Source organism: Danio rerio, chromosome 11 (assembly GCF_052040795.2).
Source record: "Danio rerio strain M-AB ecotype USA chromosome 11, GRCz13ab, whole genome shotgun sequence".
Taxonomy (NCBI): Eukaryota; Metazoa; Chordata; class Actinopteri; order Cypriniformes; family Danionidae; genus Danio; species Danio rerio.
In genome coordinates, this window is record NC_141031.1 from 11,669,383 (window position 1) to 11,685,000 (window position 15,618).

The 15,618-nt window shown below is 37.0% G+C and overlaps 4 protein-coding genes across 19 annotated transcripts in view; 2 read left to right on the forward strand and 2 right to left on the reverse strand.

Annotated features, from left to right (window-relative positions):
• Positions 1–1,351, forward strand: part of hyls1 (HYLS1 centriolar and ciliogenesis associated) — an 18,343-nt gene extending 16,992 nt beyond the window's left edge. For all 8 annotated transcript variants that reach the window (XR_015502387.1, XR_015502388.1, XR_015502386.1 and 5 more), the window contains one exon: positions 1,074–1,351. Coding sequence is in view for 5 of the 8 variants with exons in the window: in XM_087273362.1 (XP_087129488.1) it covers positions 1,074–1,205 (132 nt within the window). In the remaining 3 variants the exon portion in view is untranslated. The remainder of the gene's footprint in view (positions 1–1,073) is intronic.
• pla2r1 (phospholipase A2 receptor 1) overlaps positions 1–15,618 on the forward strand; it is an 868,273-nt gene that overhangs the window by 306,838 nt on the left and 545,817 nt on the right. The gene's annotated exons all lie outside the window — the stretch shown is intronic.
• On the reverse strand, positions 1,317–13,959 carry mrpl4 (mitochondrial ribosomal protein L4). 9 transcript variants are annotated; one of them, XR_015501964.1, is made up of 10 exons: positions 13,816–13,959; positions 13,619–13,700; positions 9,564–9,732; positions 9,416–9,467; positions 9,180–9,297; positions 8,223–8,329; positions 7,143–7,252; positions 6,680–7,054; positions 5,791–6,639; positions 1,317–5,135 (listed from the first exon to the last, which is right to left on the reverse strand). XR_015501964.1 is itself a non-coding variant. In XM_087272400.1 (9 exons), the coding sequence occupies exons 1-9, from the start codon at positions 13,861–13,863 to the stop codon at positions 1,363–1,365; spliced, it is 906 nt and encodes a 301-aa protein (XP_087128526.1). In that variant the 5' UTR covers positions 13,864–13,959; the 3' UTR covers positions 1,317–1,362.
• zgc:77929 overlaps positions 15,584–15,618 on the reverse strand; it is a 4,402-nt gene continuing 4,367 nt past the window's right edge. Inside the window, 1 exon segment of the mRNA NM_205647.1 lies at positions 15,584–15,618. This exon segment is cut by the window's right edge and continues 1,343 nt beyond it. The gene's annotated coding sequence lies outside the window, so the exon portion shown is untranslated.

Below are 15,618 nucleotides of genomic sequence, written 5' to 3' on the forward strand. Positions count from 1 at the left end.
CTTAAAATGCTTTCAATTTAAAATTAAGGCTATCAACATTGCCTCATGTGAAAAATCTAAATCCTTAACACACTAAAATCATTTTAACCCTAATGATGCTAAATAAATGACTCAATGTCATTTTAGTCGTAGTAATTCTAAATATTATTTTAGAATAATAGTGAATTATTCCAGTGTGTTTTGCTATAGACAACAAGCTCAGTCAAGTTTCTGTGACTTGTTTTAAATGAGTGCAATACCTCCCGCATTAGACTGATCTGAATCTTAAAATACCCTGACAGCACTAACATTGTATCTATACATAACTAAGGCTGCATATACACTGCAGATCTTGATGGCCTATTGCGATTTTGGGACTGTCCGATTTTTTTTTCATGACCTGCTTATATCATCTTTTAAAAGTGACTCTTATCAGCATTTACACAGCAATGGCAAAAGGCGCAATGACCTGAAAAAAATAGAGCAGGCGCTGACTCAAAGCTGATAATAAAAGAGGGAAGTTCTCATTTGGCCATCTTCTTTTATTCTAGGCCTTTTTAAACCAGTAGGCATTTTAATGTAATGCCAATGGTGAGATTAATGCACATGATGTATGCAATAGTTTTATATTAGTTTATATGGTGGGTATTTTGCTTTCTCTATCGTTCACATGCTTAAATACTTGTGCTGACAATAAAAAAAAGCTTTTTTTTTTTTTTGTTCTCGTGGATGAGATATAAGGTTTGAGACTCTGCTGAAGTCTGTTCTGAAATGAAAGCTTCAGACATACTGTCATACGCTATAGTTTTTAATGATGCGTGACTCACATTGACAGGTGAAAATCTGATCTACCTGCTTATACTGCAGACACGGGTCCAATTCATATCGGATAAATTTCCACAAATAAACAAGGCCTGATCTGATTGGAGTAAATCAGAATCCATGTTTTTTTTTTCCTTCTTACATGTACATGGGCCATATCCAATCTGTGCCACATGGGAGAAAAAAAATAATCGGAATTGTGTCACTTGAACCATGCAGTGTAATGCAGCCTAATTACATATATAATTGTTTTTGTGTATTTTGTTCACCAGCCGAGACCTCAGAAGACATTCATCCCCAACAATTATGTGGTTCCGACAGAGAAGAAGCGATCAGCACTAAGATGGGAGATCAGACATGATTTAGCACACTGCATTATCCCTGCCAAAATCTCCTATCCTTAACAGACTCTTCCACATACGCCTTATCTTTTATATTGAATTAATACTATTATTTATTCAAATCATCAAGCTTTTTTTACTTTATGAAGCATGTGAAATGAGACGCCCAGATCATTGTTTTTATGAAATAAACATTTTAATCCACTGAAGTCCGTGCTGTTCATGGCAGGTCGCTGTATGGGAGTTTGAAGGGGTACAGGGGAGTGTAACGCACATCATGCCAGAGAAGCTTCTTTTCAAGGAATTTGACAGCCTCCAGAGTGAGAACCAGACTCTCGTGTTTCAACAAACTGTGGACGTTGAGACCTGTAAAAATGAAAAGTTGCATATATAGTTTGCGGTCACATTTTCCGGTCAGTGGTTCTCCATTTCAGTCCCTGTGCACTACTATTTTGCAAGTTTCTTTTCACTTCAGATCTTTTCTAATTTGACTAAATATCCTATGAAGTGTACAGGATTATGTTTCCAGTTTAAAGTGAGAGTCTGCATTTCGTTCAAAATGGCATTTTAGTGTGTAATATGTGAAGTTTGATTAACCAGTGATAGGTTGCAGCTGGAAGGGCATCTGCTGCGTAAAACATATGCTACATAAGTTGGCGGTTCATTCTGCTGTGGCGACCTCTGATTAATAAAGGTACTGAGCCGAAAAGAAAATGAATAAATGAATGTGAAGTTTGATTACAGGGATATTTTCTGTATTAGTCAGTCACGCAACACATGAACATGAATTTCATTCATTCATTTTCTTTAGTCTCTTTATTTGAACATGAATTTAGTGATGCACTTTATATCAGTCATGTTTCCATGATTCAAGAGTTCACACTTAGCTGATAATCAATAAAGCGTATTTGGCATGCTGTCCCAGGAGAGAGCCCTGAGCTCGTAATATCCTCGAGCCTGGGGCTCCCTCCCGTTAGAAGGGCGAGAGGGGAGTTCGAGCTCAAGTAGATTTAGAGAACTCCCCTGCTTGTCGCCGTGAGAAGTGTAAACTAAGGTTGTATTGGGTGATAATTTGGTTTAGTCGATTGGCTATGGTTTATGTTTTTGGACGGTGGGAGGAACCCGGGGGAAACCCACGCGAACACAGGGAGAACATGTAAACCCAGCACAGAAACACCCGATAGGGTGGACCAGCAGTGATCTTGCTGTGAGGCAACAATGCTAGCTACTGGGCCACCGTGTCACTCAACAGAAAAGGGGGGAGGAAGTAGGGGTGGAAAGGGAAGGGGCTTCAAGACGAAGATAACTGAAGTGAAAACTCAGATTATTTATAATGCTTCCATAATCATCTAATAGGGCAGATTATGGAGCTAATAAGGAGCCAGCCGTGTTGATCATAAGCACGTGATCCTCTCGAAATTAGTTTATGAATAAACCACACTTAATGATTAGGGTGATTAGAATCTTAAGATTAAAGATTAATGTTATCAACATTTTAGCTGATTCCTCTCTGTTGGAGATGTCAGCAAGCAAAAGGTAAATGTTCATATTTTCATGAAAACTACTGACAGTTTGTAAAAAGTTGTTTCAAAGCTGCAAAACTTTCATAAGAGCGACAGTTGGGCTGGGAGATTAATCAAATCATAATTGCAAACATGCTTAATCCAAAGCTGACACATCTTATGAGCAGAACACAGCTCTGTGATAAGTTGTAAATGTTCTCCGAAGGCCAGAGGGTGATCTTGTGCAAAACTGCCTCACAAACAAGAAACTCCCATAGGGTTACTGGACAGCATGGTAATTATCAAACTGCTTTCTGTTGCAGCAGCAGCATTTAGCATATAGCCTTACGCCCCATTCACGGGGCTTCAGCGTCAACAATTGACTGAAGGAGTGTCTGAAGCGATCGTCATAAAAGCGTCAGCCAATGAAATTCAGTCAGCAATAGGCCACTGTCTGAGCTGGTGTATTTGCATACAGCGATCTGATTGGCTGATGCTTCCGTTGGCGCTTGAAAAGTTGAGCTAGTCCCGACTTCTGCAGCGAGCAACGCTTCTGAAGCGGTGCCGACGGATCCACAATGCAGTTCGGCAACGCCTGACGTCACCCATTCAAAGTGAATGGGAAGCGTTGATGCTGACGCCCCGTGTGGATGGGGCGTAAGTCAACTGAAAATCCAAGCAAACAGCTGTTTATCGCAGAAAGATGATCTTGATTTCACAAACATTATGGTGTTGTGCAAATTTGTATATGAACATTCCAAAGTGGGAAAAAAGGTTTCCCATGCTCACAGCGGTGAACATTAGCCTCTAAAGGATGCAGACTTCAAAGGCGAGTCATTCGAAGTCCATACAAGCCGAACCAAGCGTTTTGAAATGAGATGATCTAGCCTACAGAGGACAGATCTCATCACCTAGCAACCGTAACAGCTGCTGTTAATTAGCGGTAATAAAATTTGTAATGACTTTTTAAGTGAAGTTTATTTATAAACTAATTTCCAGAGGATCACATGCTTATGGTTGCTTGCAGCTGGTCTCGCATTATTCAATTCATGATTCACCAATCAGACGATTCCTAAGCCACTATAAATACCCTTACTTCCATATGACAGCCATCTTCGTTTTGAAGAATCCCCCTTCCACCCCTACTCCTCCTCCTTTCCTACATGGGTGGCACGGTGGCCCAGTGGTTAGCACTGTTGCCTCACAGTAAGAACATCACTGGTTCTAGTCCAGCATTTCTGTGCGGAGTTTACACATTCTCTCCGTGCTCACGTGGGTTCACCGGTTTCCTCCCACAGTCCAAAAACATGCAACTAAAGTTAATTGACTAATCCAAATCGACACCATAGACATGCACCTAGTAAGTAGTTATCTCTGAAGAGCAATCACTATCTGTTCATTTCTACAGCAGGGGAGTTCTCGAGATCTACCTGAGCTCAAACTCCCCTCTCCCATGACAGCGTGCCAAACAAGCTTTATAATTAATCATCAGCTATGTGTGAACTTTTGAAAAATGATTTTTTAATACTATAGGTGATCTGAAGGCAAAACTAAAAATATATTTCCTTTGATTCATACATGTACACATAAAAATGTACACGGTCTATAAAATCAGTTTTTAGTAAGACATGTCATACTCTGTTTTTTAACCTTATAAAACCTAATTTATACATTTATTCCCGAGTTTTCTTTTAAAAACTGCCTGCAGCAATGAATCTTGGGATGTTTGAGGCTATGAAGGATTATAGTTTTTCTCCATTGATTTGACTCTTTTCTTGAAACAGAAATTACATTCTTAAAATTCCAAGATCATTTGGCAAAACAGTGTTACATTTTAGCTCACACCTTTTCCAAAACAGTTCACTCATGTGTCAAAACTAAATTTCCTTCTCATTTAAACAGTCAGTGCCCCAAAATACCTCGACCCTTTAGCATTGTGTAAGCACTGCAAGTCAAAATGTTTAGATGTTCTGTCATTATGGCACAGGACCACTAAAATATCCCTCATGTCCACCTTACAGTCTTAGCCTAGTCCTTCATAGTCAATGGTTACAATACTGTTTTTGTCTATCTAACAGAATATATTTGTGTATAAAACTGAAAAAAAGAAATAGGATTTTAGGTAAGAGTAGCCTCCAAGGTTTAACGTCACACATTGCACTCATACTGCCAAGGAAATAGTAACTCCTTTTTTATTGTAAAGATCAACCACACACAAAGTAACTTTCGTATATCAGAGCAAAAAGAATAAATAGCTGTAATGAATTGTAATCAAATGTTCCAAGGATTCACCTACTGTATGGTATTCATGGTATTTGGTCTTGACTAATTTTGACAATTAAACAGACTATTGTGCATGTAATGACATATACAATAAAATGACACTGCACATTTTGTAGAGAACAACCATTAGACTGAGAATTAACAATCTCTTCACTAAAGATCTATTCACTTGGAAATTGTGCTAAATAAAGGCAATCTGTAATATGTACTTAGGGTGCTTTCACACTTACACTTTTGTTTCGGAACGTATCTCGTTTGCCCAGTTAGTGCGGTTCGTTTGGCATATGTGAACAGGGCAATCGAGCTCTGTTCCGCGCCAAAGTAATCGCTCCGAGATCGCTTGAATGAGGTGGTCCTGGAGCGGATCGATTGCAGTAAGAAAGCGATCCGATCCGAGCGCGGTTATATCACAGTGTTTTATGGATATGTAATAGGCTTACGGCTATATGAAGAGAGAATTATGAGTATGGCGGGAAGTTTCGCGAGTCTCCGGATGCCCGCAAATGAGTGATGATCTCCCGGTAATCTCGCGTCTCCCTCCCGGTCCTCAAATAGGCATCGTCGCGCACCCTTCTCACCCCTCCTTACCGCGTCTCTGCTCAGACACGTCACGCGCGCACACCTTGTCAATCACCACCAAACCACCACCTCTCCTGACAGCTGAGCGGGACGCTGCAAAATAAACTCTGACACTCTGACCAATGTGAGGAGAGTTTACTCGCATGTGACTTGTTTTAGCTCTTTTGGTCCGATTATAAACTTTGCAGTGTGAAAGCGAACCGCTCCAAGAGCAAAGAGCAACAATGTAACAATTGTAATCTCTGTTTCGGAACAACTGAATCGATTCACAGGTGTGAAAGCACCCTTAATCATTTGCAAAGATATACTGAGACATTTGCAATTTGATGAAATGAATGAGAAATTCAAGTCTGTTGTGAACAATTGCCCAGTGGTTTGGAGGTTTATCCATAGCCGCATTTCCACTATCGGGCCAGTGCGAGCCAGGGCTTTAATCTAGCCGGGCCAATCGCCCGGGAGGTTGAGCAGTGAGGCCGAAATCATGTCGCGTTTCCACTGTCGGGCTAGTAGCTTGCAGCGTGTCACGCGAACACCGCCCCCAGAACGTCCCCTGAATCAAATGTCACACAACCCGCCCACTTCAGCGGGACTCAGTCAGATAAAGCACACCATCACATCATCATCAGGAGAGCATTAAAATAAAGACAACCGAAACAAACAAATGACACGTTACTGTACAGCAGTACATTATAGGTCTATACGCACGGACCTGTGTGTTTTCATTCATTATATTCATTTACTCACCGACCGACTGTTGGCACAGTGCATCGAGTGGTCTTCGTTAATAACTCGGTAGAAAATGTAGCCTATTTTATAACATCCTCATTTAGAGGATGAGCAAAAGTATAAGCAAAAGACCTCAGTCTATAAGGCTAGATGTTTTCTTTCCATTATTTATTTATTTGTTTATGTGTTTAGTGCATGTACTCGTGTGCGATCGGAAAAGTGTAATGACGGCAAGCCATCTGTCCCAGACTCGGGGCAAAGTCCGCCTCTCCTTTCACGCCGCCCCGAAGCCTCAGTTGGCCCTCCTTGGCCCAAGGTATTCGGCGGGCCGAAAAAGGACGCCCGCTGGCCCCAAGAAAGCCCTGCTTTGGCCCAATTAGGCCCCAGAAGTGACAGTGGAAACACGACTGGCCTTGGCTCGCTCGCTTTAGGCGCGATAGTGGAAACGCGGCTCATGTTGTTTTGAAAATGTAATTTCTGTTTCAAGAAATGAGCTAAACCAATGGAGAAAAAACTGTAACTGGGAAATGAAGGACGCAATTGGATGCTGCATTTAAAGGAGCCTTAGTTGAGCCGCGATGAAGCAATGCCCTTTGAAAGCATCCTTCGGAGGATGCAGCCTCTGAAATGAGGTGTGAGGACTGGAACTGAGAACCACTGTCACAGATCATAAAAGAGCTTTAATCTAATCGATTACATTTGATTAACAGTGTTATCACAGAGCTTTATGTGTGGTCTGTTTGATTACCTAGAGCTGGAATGATGTTCACTGTTTTTAGATCTTCGGTCGCCTTAAGAATGTTTTGGGGAAATTCGTCCCCTCTGAAATGCATGGAAAAAATTGAAGGAATGACTTAAGGACAACACATTATGTTGGCAATGGAATATAAATCCATTTTCGCACACTTACACGTCAACAATGAGGACCGAATCCCCCCACTGTCTGTGTTTGACCAGGTCCTGGAGGTACTGGGGGTCTGGAGTGGGAATCTCCAACGAGTCCACAATATGAAGGTAATCCTGGAAAGAATATAGAGTATCGAATTAGTGTTTCTTGGACACACTGGTGACAACACACTTATGTGGCTTGACCAGGCCTAGGAAGAGGACTATTTAATTCAAGTGTCTGTGCATCCACTGGATGGGAATTTTTAAATGAGGAAGACTAACATGTGTTCCCAGAAATAACTCAAACTGTTTTCTGAGGCTCTGTTTACTCGAGATGATATCAAGTTGCATTTTCATAAATAGTATTGGAGCAAAACTCTGCAGGACAGTGGACTCCCAGGACTGCAGTTGCTCATCCCTGTCATAGATGTTAGGTCTGAGTAACACCATAAAATCCACATTAATCATGCAGATTCACTTCATATTTTTAACCTGATCTTGGATCAGTTTTACAAGTTTAGATGTTATAATGAGACATTTGTCTTAATATTAGTTAATGGCCCACAATAGAACAAACGATACATGAATTGACGAGACATATACTAATGCTTATTATTTAATATCAGACAATAAGTGCATCTGATTTTCATTCTGTTTATACTTTCAATTTAACATTTGCAGGTAAACCTAGCATGTGGCGTTTTAAATGCTGTGAATCATTTTGTGAAGAAATAGGTTTGATTATTTCAAAGCTTTGATTCTCCCATCGCTAGCTTAAACTAACCAGGTCTGTGTTTAAGAAACAGATGAAGTGAATTACAACACAAGCTCAAAAATTGAAGTCAAAACATTTTGCTTGCATATTCACCATCTCTTCTTTAAATTACAAAACCACTATAAACTGTTACAGAAGCAACCTGACAAGAAAATATTTGATAATATTTAAAGACAGGCATAGTTTATTCAGTACGCAGTTTCTTAACTGTGAACACTTCAAAGTTGTGGTTTGTATTGAACCATCTTTGCTGTTACACAAGTATTGTAAAAAATATTTACAACAACACTAAAAGCACAATTTCAAAGCAAGCAAGATTTTCCTCACCTGAGCCAGTTTGGCAGACAGGGCGATTTTCAGCCCCTGCACTCGCACCTTCATAGGCAGCATGTAATAATAACTGGTTGGTCCTCGTGGACCATGAATAATTCCTCCTGTATGAGGAAGAGCATTTGCAAAGAGATTAAATACCAAGTTCTAAGATTTTCTCTAGCCATGTTTCCATCCACCTATTTTTATCCTCATTTTGGATTGCTGCAAAAAAACAAAAAAAAAAAACTTCATGAAAACACCAAGATGCACATGCATTTAGAAAAAGCGTGAGTAGGATAAACTACGAAAAGAAAGTGTTCTTGCAGGACTCCCAGAGTTCATTAAGAATCTTTGGATTCATCATTAATGCCCTCTCCATCTTACCCCAGACATGCTCAATAATATTCATTATCTGGTGACTGGGCTGGCCAATCCCGGAGCACCTTGACCTTCTTTGCTTTCAGGAACGTTGATGTGGAGGCTGAAGTATGATGAGCGCTATCCTGCTGCAGAATTTGCCCTCTTCTGTAGTTTGTAATGTAATGGGCAGCACAAATGTCTTGATACCTCAGGCTGTTGATGTTATCATCCACTTTGCAGATCTCTTGCGTGCCACCATACTGAATGTAACTCCAAACCATGATTTTTCCTTCACCAAACTTGCCTGATTTCTCTGAGAATCTTTGGTCCATGTGGGTGCCAGTAGATCTTCTGGAGTATTTGTGATAAGTGGGATGCATTTCAACAGATGATTCAGGGGAAAAATTTACCTCCTGCCACTTTTCCAAATGATCAACTAGAAGAGTTGCGATTAAAAAATTATACGCTGTTGGATGATTTTTTGAAAAGGGGAGAAGCTACTCTATGTCCCGCTATTTCTTTGTGTTTCAGGTACAAACATAGAATAAAAAAACACATTTTAAAGCACTTCATGGGACCTTTAATGTCAATCTCAAAGTATGTTTATCTCACCTCCTCTCCAGAGCGGAGAACGAATGCTTCCATGTCGTGCTCGGCCAGTTCTTTTCTGTTGCCACGGTTTCCTGCCTCCGCCTCGGACTTCTGCTCTTGTCTTGACATTTGCATAACTCTACAATAATCGAATCGCACACATTCATGACAAATGTACTCCTGCTTTGTGACTGATGTTTACAGAAGGCACTTCTTATTAAAGAGTGAAGTTCACACCAGAAATCCTTGTTACTTACAATTCGTTTGAAATTCCGTTGCCAGACCTCTACAGCATGGAGAATATCCAGTCTATTATTGGAAGAAAAAAACATAAAGATCATATTTTAATTTGTTTAGAATATAACTCCGGGCCAAAAATCATTTAAAGAGAGCTGTTTTTGCCACCTGATTGGCACGGAGAAGACGTCAGGGTGCAGGTCAACCACACCAAGCTGGTCACTGTCACGACTTCCCAACGATTCCAGCCAGGTCTGCGCTGGTGTCAAGTGAGCTGGGACATCAGCCTCACATCTGCGCACAACTGGAAGATCTGAGCCGGAGGGAGGAGGCCGCTCTGAAACAACAGTTCACACCCCTTTAGTTAATTTAGTATACATTTATACATTTTGTATAACTATTGTAGTTTCTAATTCTATTTTTTGTACCCCTTTCCCTTGGCCCTTGAAACAGTGTGAAGGGGGAAGGGCTTCAAAATGTACCCCTAAGAAATAGGACAACACCTGCACACTTCATCATAAGTCATCGCGATCTCTTGCTTCATATGAGATCAACGATCACGTCTGCTGTTATTATTCCAGATACGTTATTTTTGGTATTTATCTTCAGGAAATCACTCAAGGCATATATCATGTTATAACGTTATAATGTGGCAATAAGATCATATCTGTACTGTGCATTTACGCAGCAAGAAGGTCGCTGGTTAGAGCCTCGGCTCAGTTAGTGTTTCTGTGTGGAGTTTGCATGTTCTCCCTGCCTTCGCGTGGGTTTCCTCCGGGTGCTCCGGTTTCCCCCACAGTCCAAAGACATGCGGTACAGGTGAATTGGGTAGGCTAAATTGTCCGTAGTGTATGAGTGTGTGTGTGTGAATGTGTGTGTGGATGTTTCCCAGAGATAGGTTGTGGCTGGAAGGGCATCCGCTGCGTAAAAAACTTGCTGGATAAGTTGGCGGATCATTCCGCTGTGGCGACCCCGGATTAATAAAAAGGGAGTCGACAAAAAAATGAATGAATGTAAAAAGGTCATTCCCAGCCACTAGACTTTTCTGACAGGATTCGAGTGTTTGAATGTTGTGGGACTGCTATGCAGGAGTTATTAATAGGGATTATATATAGCAAAATTTTGCTGTTTTTATTTTAGTAGGGTTTTATTTATTTATTTATTTATTTAAGATTTATCTTTAGCATTTTTGCCTTTATTAGATAGGACAGTATTGAGACAGGAAGCGATTTTGGGGAGAGAGAGAGAGAGAGGGGTAGGATAATAAAATGTCCTTGAGCTGGGATTCGAACTCAGGACGCCCTGACGAGCTACTGCATCATATGTCGGCACGCTAACCACTAGGCTATTGCGCTGTCAGTGTTGTTGTTTTTTTTTTTTTTTTTAAGTATAACGGTAAAACACGAACGCCATTTTGATGGTATTAAAACATACGCTTGTTTGATGTAAAAATTCATAATAATGACAGAAAAATACTAGGGATGGCTGACGTGAAACTGACGTTTCGACACAGTGTCGAGATCCCGAAGTGCAAGTGTTTCGAAACTGTACCGAAGCATGATCCGAAACACCCAGGTCACGTGACTAAAGTGTTTCGAAACACTTGGTCACGTGACAAAAGCGATTCAAAGCATCGATCATTTCAGAGGCGTTTCAAGACCCGGAGAATCTGCATTTGACTGGCATGATCTTCATTAAGTTTCTGTCCTGTATGGCCTAGTGGACCGTGCGTGTGCACTTTGGTACTGTATTTTAAATTTATTTTGGGTTCGAATCTCGACTACTAAAAATACTCCAAAATCATGATTTTATGTATTTTAATCATGTTACTGTTTTATTGTGTAGCCTAGATAGGATACAGCTGCGGATACACCATCAATTTAGCATCATTTTTGTAACACTGTAAAACAATAATTCATATTTTTACAGTACTGTGATGGGTTTAGGTTTTGGATAGACGTTAATAAAATGCAATGGGAAATTTAATTAATAATATAAATAAATATTGTTAACTTCTGGCCACAACTGTATCTGATCTAGTAACAACCCTGTTATATGAACAAAATACAAATTTATTTACAAATTTATTCGTATGTCAGAGCAATGTTAAAAACGATACAATAACAAAGCATTACCAACTGGTAGTAAAGCATTTCAACACAATTGTACCAGTCTGGATTCGAATCCATTAATCCCGCATGATAGTCACTCGACTAAACCATCTGATGAATCAAGGCTACAGAGTAGGGTTTGATACATCAATTTGCTCAACTGTTCTTTGCTGAAGCTGTTTCAGTGAAATACAAATAAAATGACCACTAGGTGTCACCATAGAGTGGTGTTTCGAAACGTTTCGAAGCTTCGACACATTTGCTTCGATAGTTTCAGTGTTTCACAAAGCCTCGCTTTGCCCACCACTAAAAAATACTAGTTTGTACATTTCTTTACTTCCATTTGCCGCCATTCTACTTTTGTAGATGGTGTATTCTGGGAAATGTTTGCAATTTTTAAATTTCGAGTGTGGTTCTGAAAAATCTGTTTCGAGGGCTATCTGGCCATTGCCCTTAGCCCTATGCTTAATGCTAAAAATAATTAGGACACCACTATCCCTTCACGTTAATGCGCAAAATGAGGGGGAGAATTTGGCCTAAGTTATAGTTAGATTTTTTTTCTTTTTTCTATATTAATTTTTTGTATTTTGTTTTAGTTTATTTTTTGTATATAAGGTCAAACTAAATAAAAAACTATATTTCCTTGTCAAGTAACTAAATCTTATTTCAGTTAAAGTTTATTTTACTTCAAGTGCGTGCACATATTATGCATTTTAGAAACACATCGTTCAGTTTCACTGACAGCTAGAAACACATCGTCGACAGTTTCACTGACAGCTAATAGAAAAATAGAGTTTTGAACCATACTATAGTACAGTATTTTGTTGTATATTTAATAGTAATTACCACACTTTGTTAATTAATGTTACAGCATACTGTTGTATTATAGTAAACTGATAAAGTAATAATTACTTACTGTATTATAGTTTAGTTTTAACTACAGTAAAAACAAAAGTATTGTAGATTTGGAATATACAGCATATACGAGTACACCCCCCACAAGTCTCTCATTTAATGTTTTCTATAGGATGCCTTACAATATTTTATTTGTGCATGTACATTAGATTACTACTGATTACTGACTACTGATTAGTACTGAAGCCAAATCTGGAGCTAATCTAACATAATTACTTACGATAATGATCAAAAACTAGTACACCCAAATGTATGTTACAGAAAAATATTAAATAAAATTGTCAAAAAAAGCAAAAAAAAAAAAATATATATTTTTATATATATATATATATATATATATATATATATATATATATATATATATATATATATATATATATATATATACACACAAACACAATTTTGTTGAAATTTTGTAGTTTAATTATTTTTGGCAACAGTTTGCTTGAATTTTATTGTATTATCTTTTAATGACTAAACATGTTCGGTGACTAAAATATAACTGTAATAAATATATCTGTTTAATAAATCTGTTTTGTTTAAATGCACCAAAATACATTGCCTATATTCCCTTAGAAATTGATAAAAATATAAATTTTCAAAATGGGGTGGACTCAATTATGCTGAGCACTGTATAATGGTAAATAAAAGTACAGTATTGGCTGATTTTTATATATTGCTCTAGTTGTTACATTAAAATATCAACTATAACTTTAAAACAAGAGATTTATTTAAATACTTTACTATAGTATGGTTCATCTCTTATAAACATTTTAATAGATGTGTTTTAACGAGGAAATGCACAAAAAAAAACATTTGAAGATTTATTTGATTACACCATAGTAAGAAGTTTGATCTGCTTTTAAAATGAACTTGCTAATTGAATAGAATTTTTTAATGCATAATAGTACAATCTCTTTAAATGGTAAAGGCAATTTAACCTAAATTTTTTTCAATGTATATATATAGTTGAAGTCAGAATTATTAGCCGCCTTTTTAATTTTTTTTCCTTTTTTTAAATATCTTCCACGGTAATTTTTGAATTTTTTTTCTTCTGGAGAAAGTCTTATTTGTTTGATTTATGTTAGAATAACAATTTAAGGTCAAAATTATTAGCCCCTTTAATAAAATTAAAAAAATACATAAAGCAATGTGATTATTAACAATGCATCATTAAATAAGCAACTCTTTGCCTACTTTCTGCTGCGACTCCAATGAGATTTGGTGGCAGTCTGAGATTTGGTGGAAGTGCGCTTTCTCCAGATACAGATGAGATGAACTGCTTTGAGAGAAATCATGTGTTATTATTATCCTACGGCAATGTGTTCCAATATCAACATTAAATTACACCAACATGCGTTTTACAACATGATGATCTACATGCGCCTACTTACCCTTTTAACGACTGTTCTTCCACATATCGCCAACGTGGCACGAAACATGATGCTGGCAAATACAAATAAATAAGAGCTCTGCCGTTTTAATATAAGTTCTTACATTATTTGCTTTCCTTCTTGTCAGGAAGGTCGTGATAGCGTGAGCACACTTCCGTCGCCCACATATGACGTAAGCCGCGTATTGTGTGTGTGTGTGCGTGCGTGCGTGCGTGCGTGTGCGTGCGTGTGCGTGTGTGCACTTTATTTTTAGAGATCCAAAATGTAACAATACGTTTTTAAGGTATATTCTTATCCAAAGGCTTCATTCACGTTCAGGCGTCATTTTATTTTTAAAAATTGAAATGAAAAAAAAAGAACAAGGTACATTTCTTATCCAATTCTCCTCAAAATTAAAGAGCTTCAGTTTAAAATGATTAATGATGTATATCCACCGAAAGAATACTTGAGATTAAAATGAAATATTAAGGATAACTCAAGAAACCACTGAGCACATTGGTACTCAAGCTATTTTGGGCTCATTTACCTGACACAGAATGTCTCATGTCAATATCCACGTAAACCCTTTTTGCTAAGCAAGTTAAATTTGGTTTAGCTAAAGGAAGTTGTACACAGCAATACCTGGTTAATAACCCTTTACACTTTGCAAAATTCTTCATTCATAAATGCAGGGTTTATATTAAATAAACTTTTATAATTTATTTATTTACTTATTTTTAACGTCAAAATACAATTGTCATTACCATATGTTGTTTTTTCCTATATTTGTGCTTGCCTATTGTGGTAATGTTATTATATATATATATATATATATAAATATATATATATATATATATATATATATATATATATATATATATATATATATATATATATATATATATATATATATATATATATATATATATATATGTCATAAAGGTATTTTGATCAATAATATTTCTACTAGCAAATAATTGTAGTCATAAATGTAGGTTGCTTAAAGCGCAACTCCTGCTTAATGTTTTAGGATTTTTTTAAAAACAAATTTCAATAACAAACTTATATGAAAAGTATAAATCGATTTTGATGCTGTTTTATTTCACCTGAAGCCCCTAAAATGATGTTGCTAATTGTAAGTTTGTTTGCTAATCTGTTGTTTTACTACAAAAAATATATAAGTGGTTAGATATTATCATTTATAATTTTAAGAAAAAACAGCAAACAGCAAAATTCATATACATGATAATTTCACTGGATATTATTACGTAATAATTGCCAGTTTAATCAAGCATTGTTTTAGTATTAGTGACTTTTTTATATTTAATTTAGTATTTATATTATTACATTTAAAGAGGTGCATTATGAAGATTGTTCTTGATGCAATATCTACAACAATTTTTTTTTCAAAAGATGACCTTATTTATATTTAAATACAGCATTGTGTAATTAGACACCATCATTTTAATAGTGTCTAAACACAATAATACTACAAAGAACTGACAACTATAAATAAATATGATTTACTACTGTAGTTTTAAGTTATACTTTATTTTTTATATATTTTCTCAAGTCTCATTTTAATGTTGCTGTGCTTTTAAAATTGTATTAGTTCTTAAAAAAAGATTTTAAATAATAAATTTTAAAAATATATTTTATTATTTTTTTTTATTTAATCCATCAAGTTACACTAAATGAAAATAATTCCACCTTGTTATTTGCAGCAAAAAAAAAACCAAACAAACGAACAAAACAGAACCTGAAGACAAATCCAAGTAATATTAGAGACTTTTTCAAAAATATGATTATTTTATTTGTATCTTA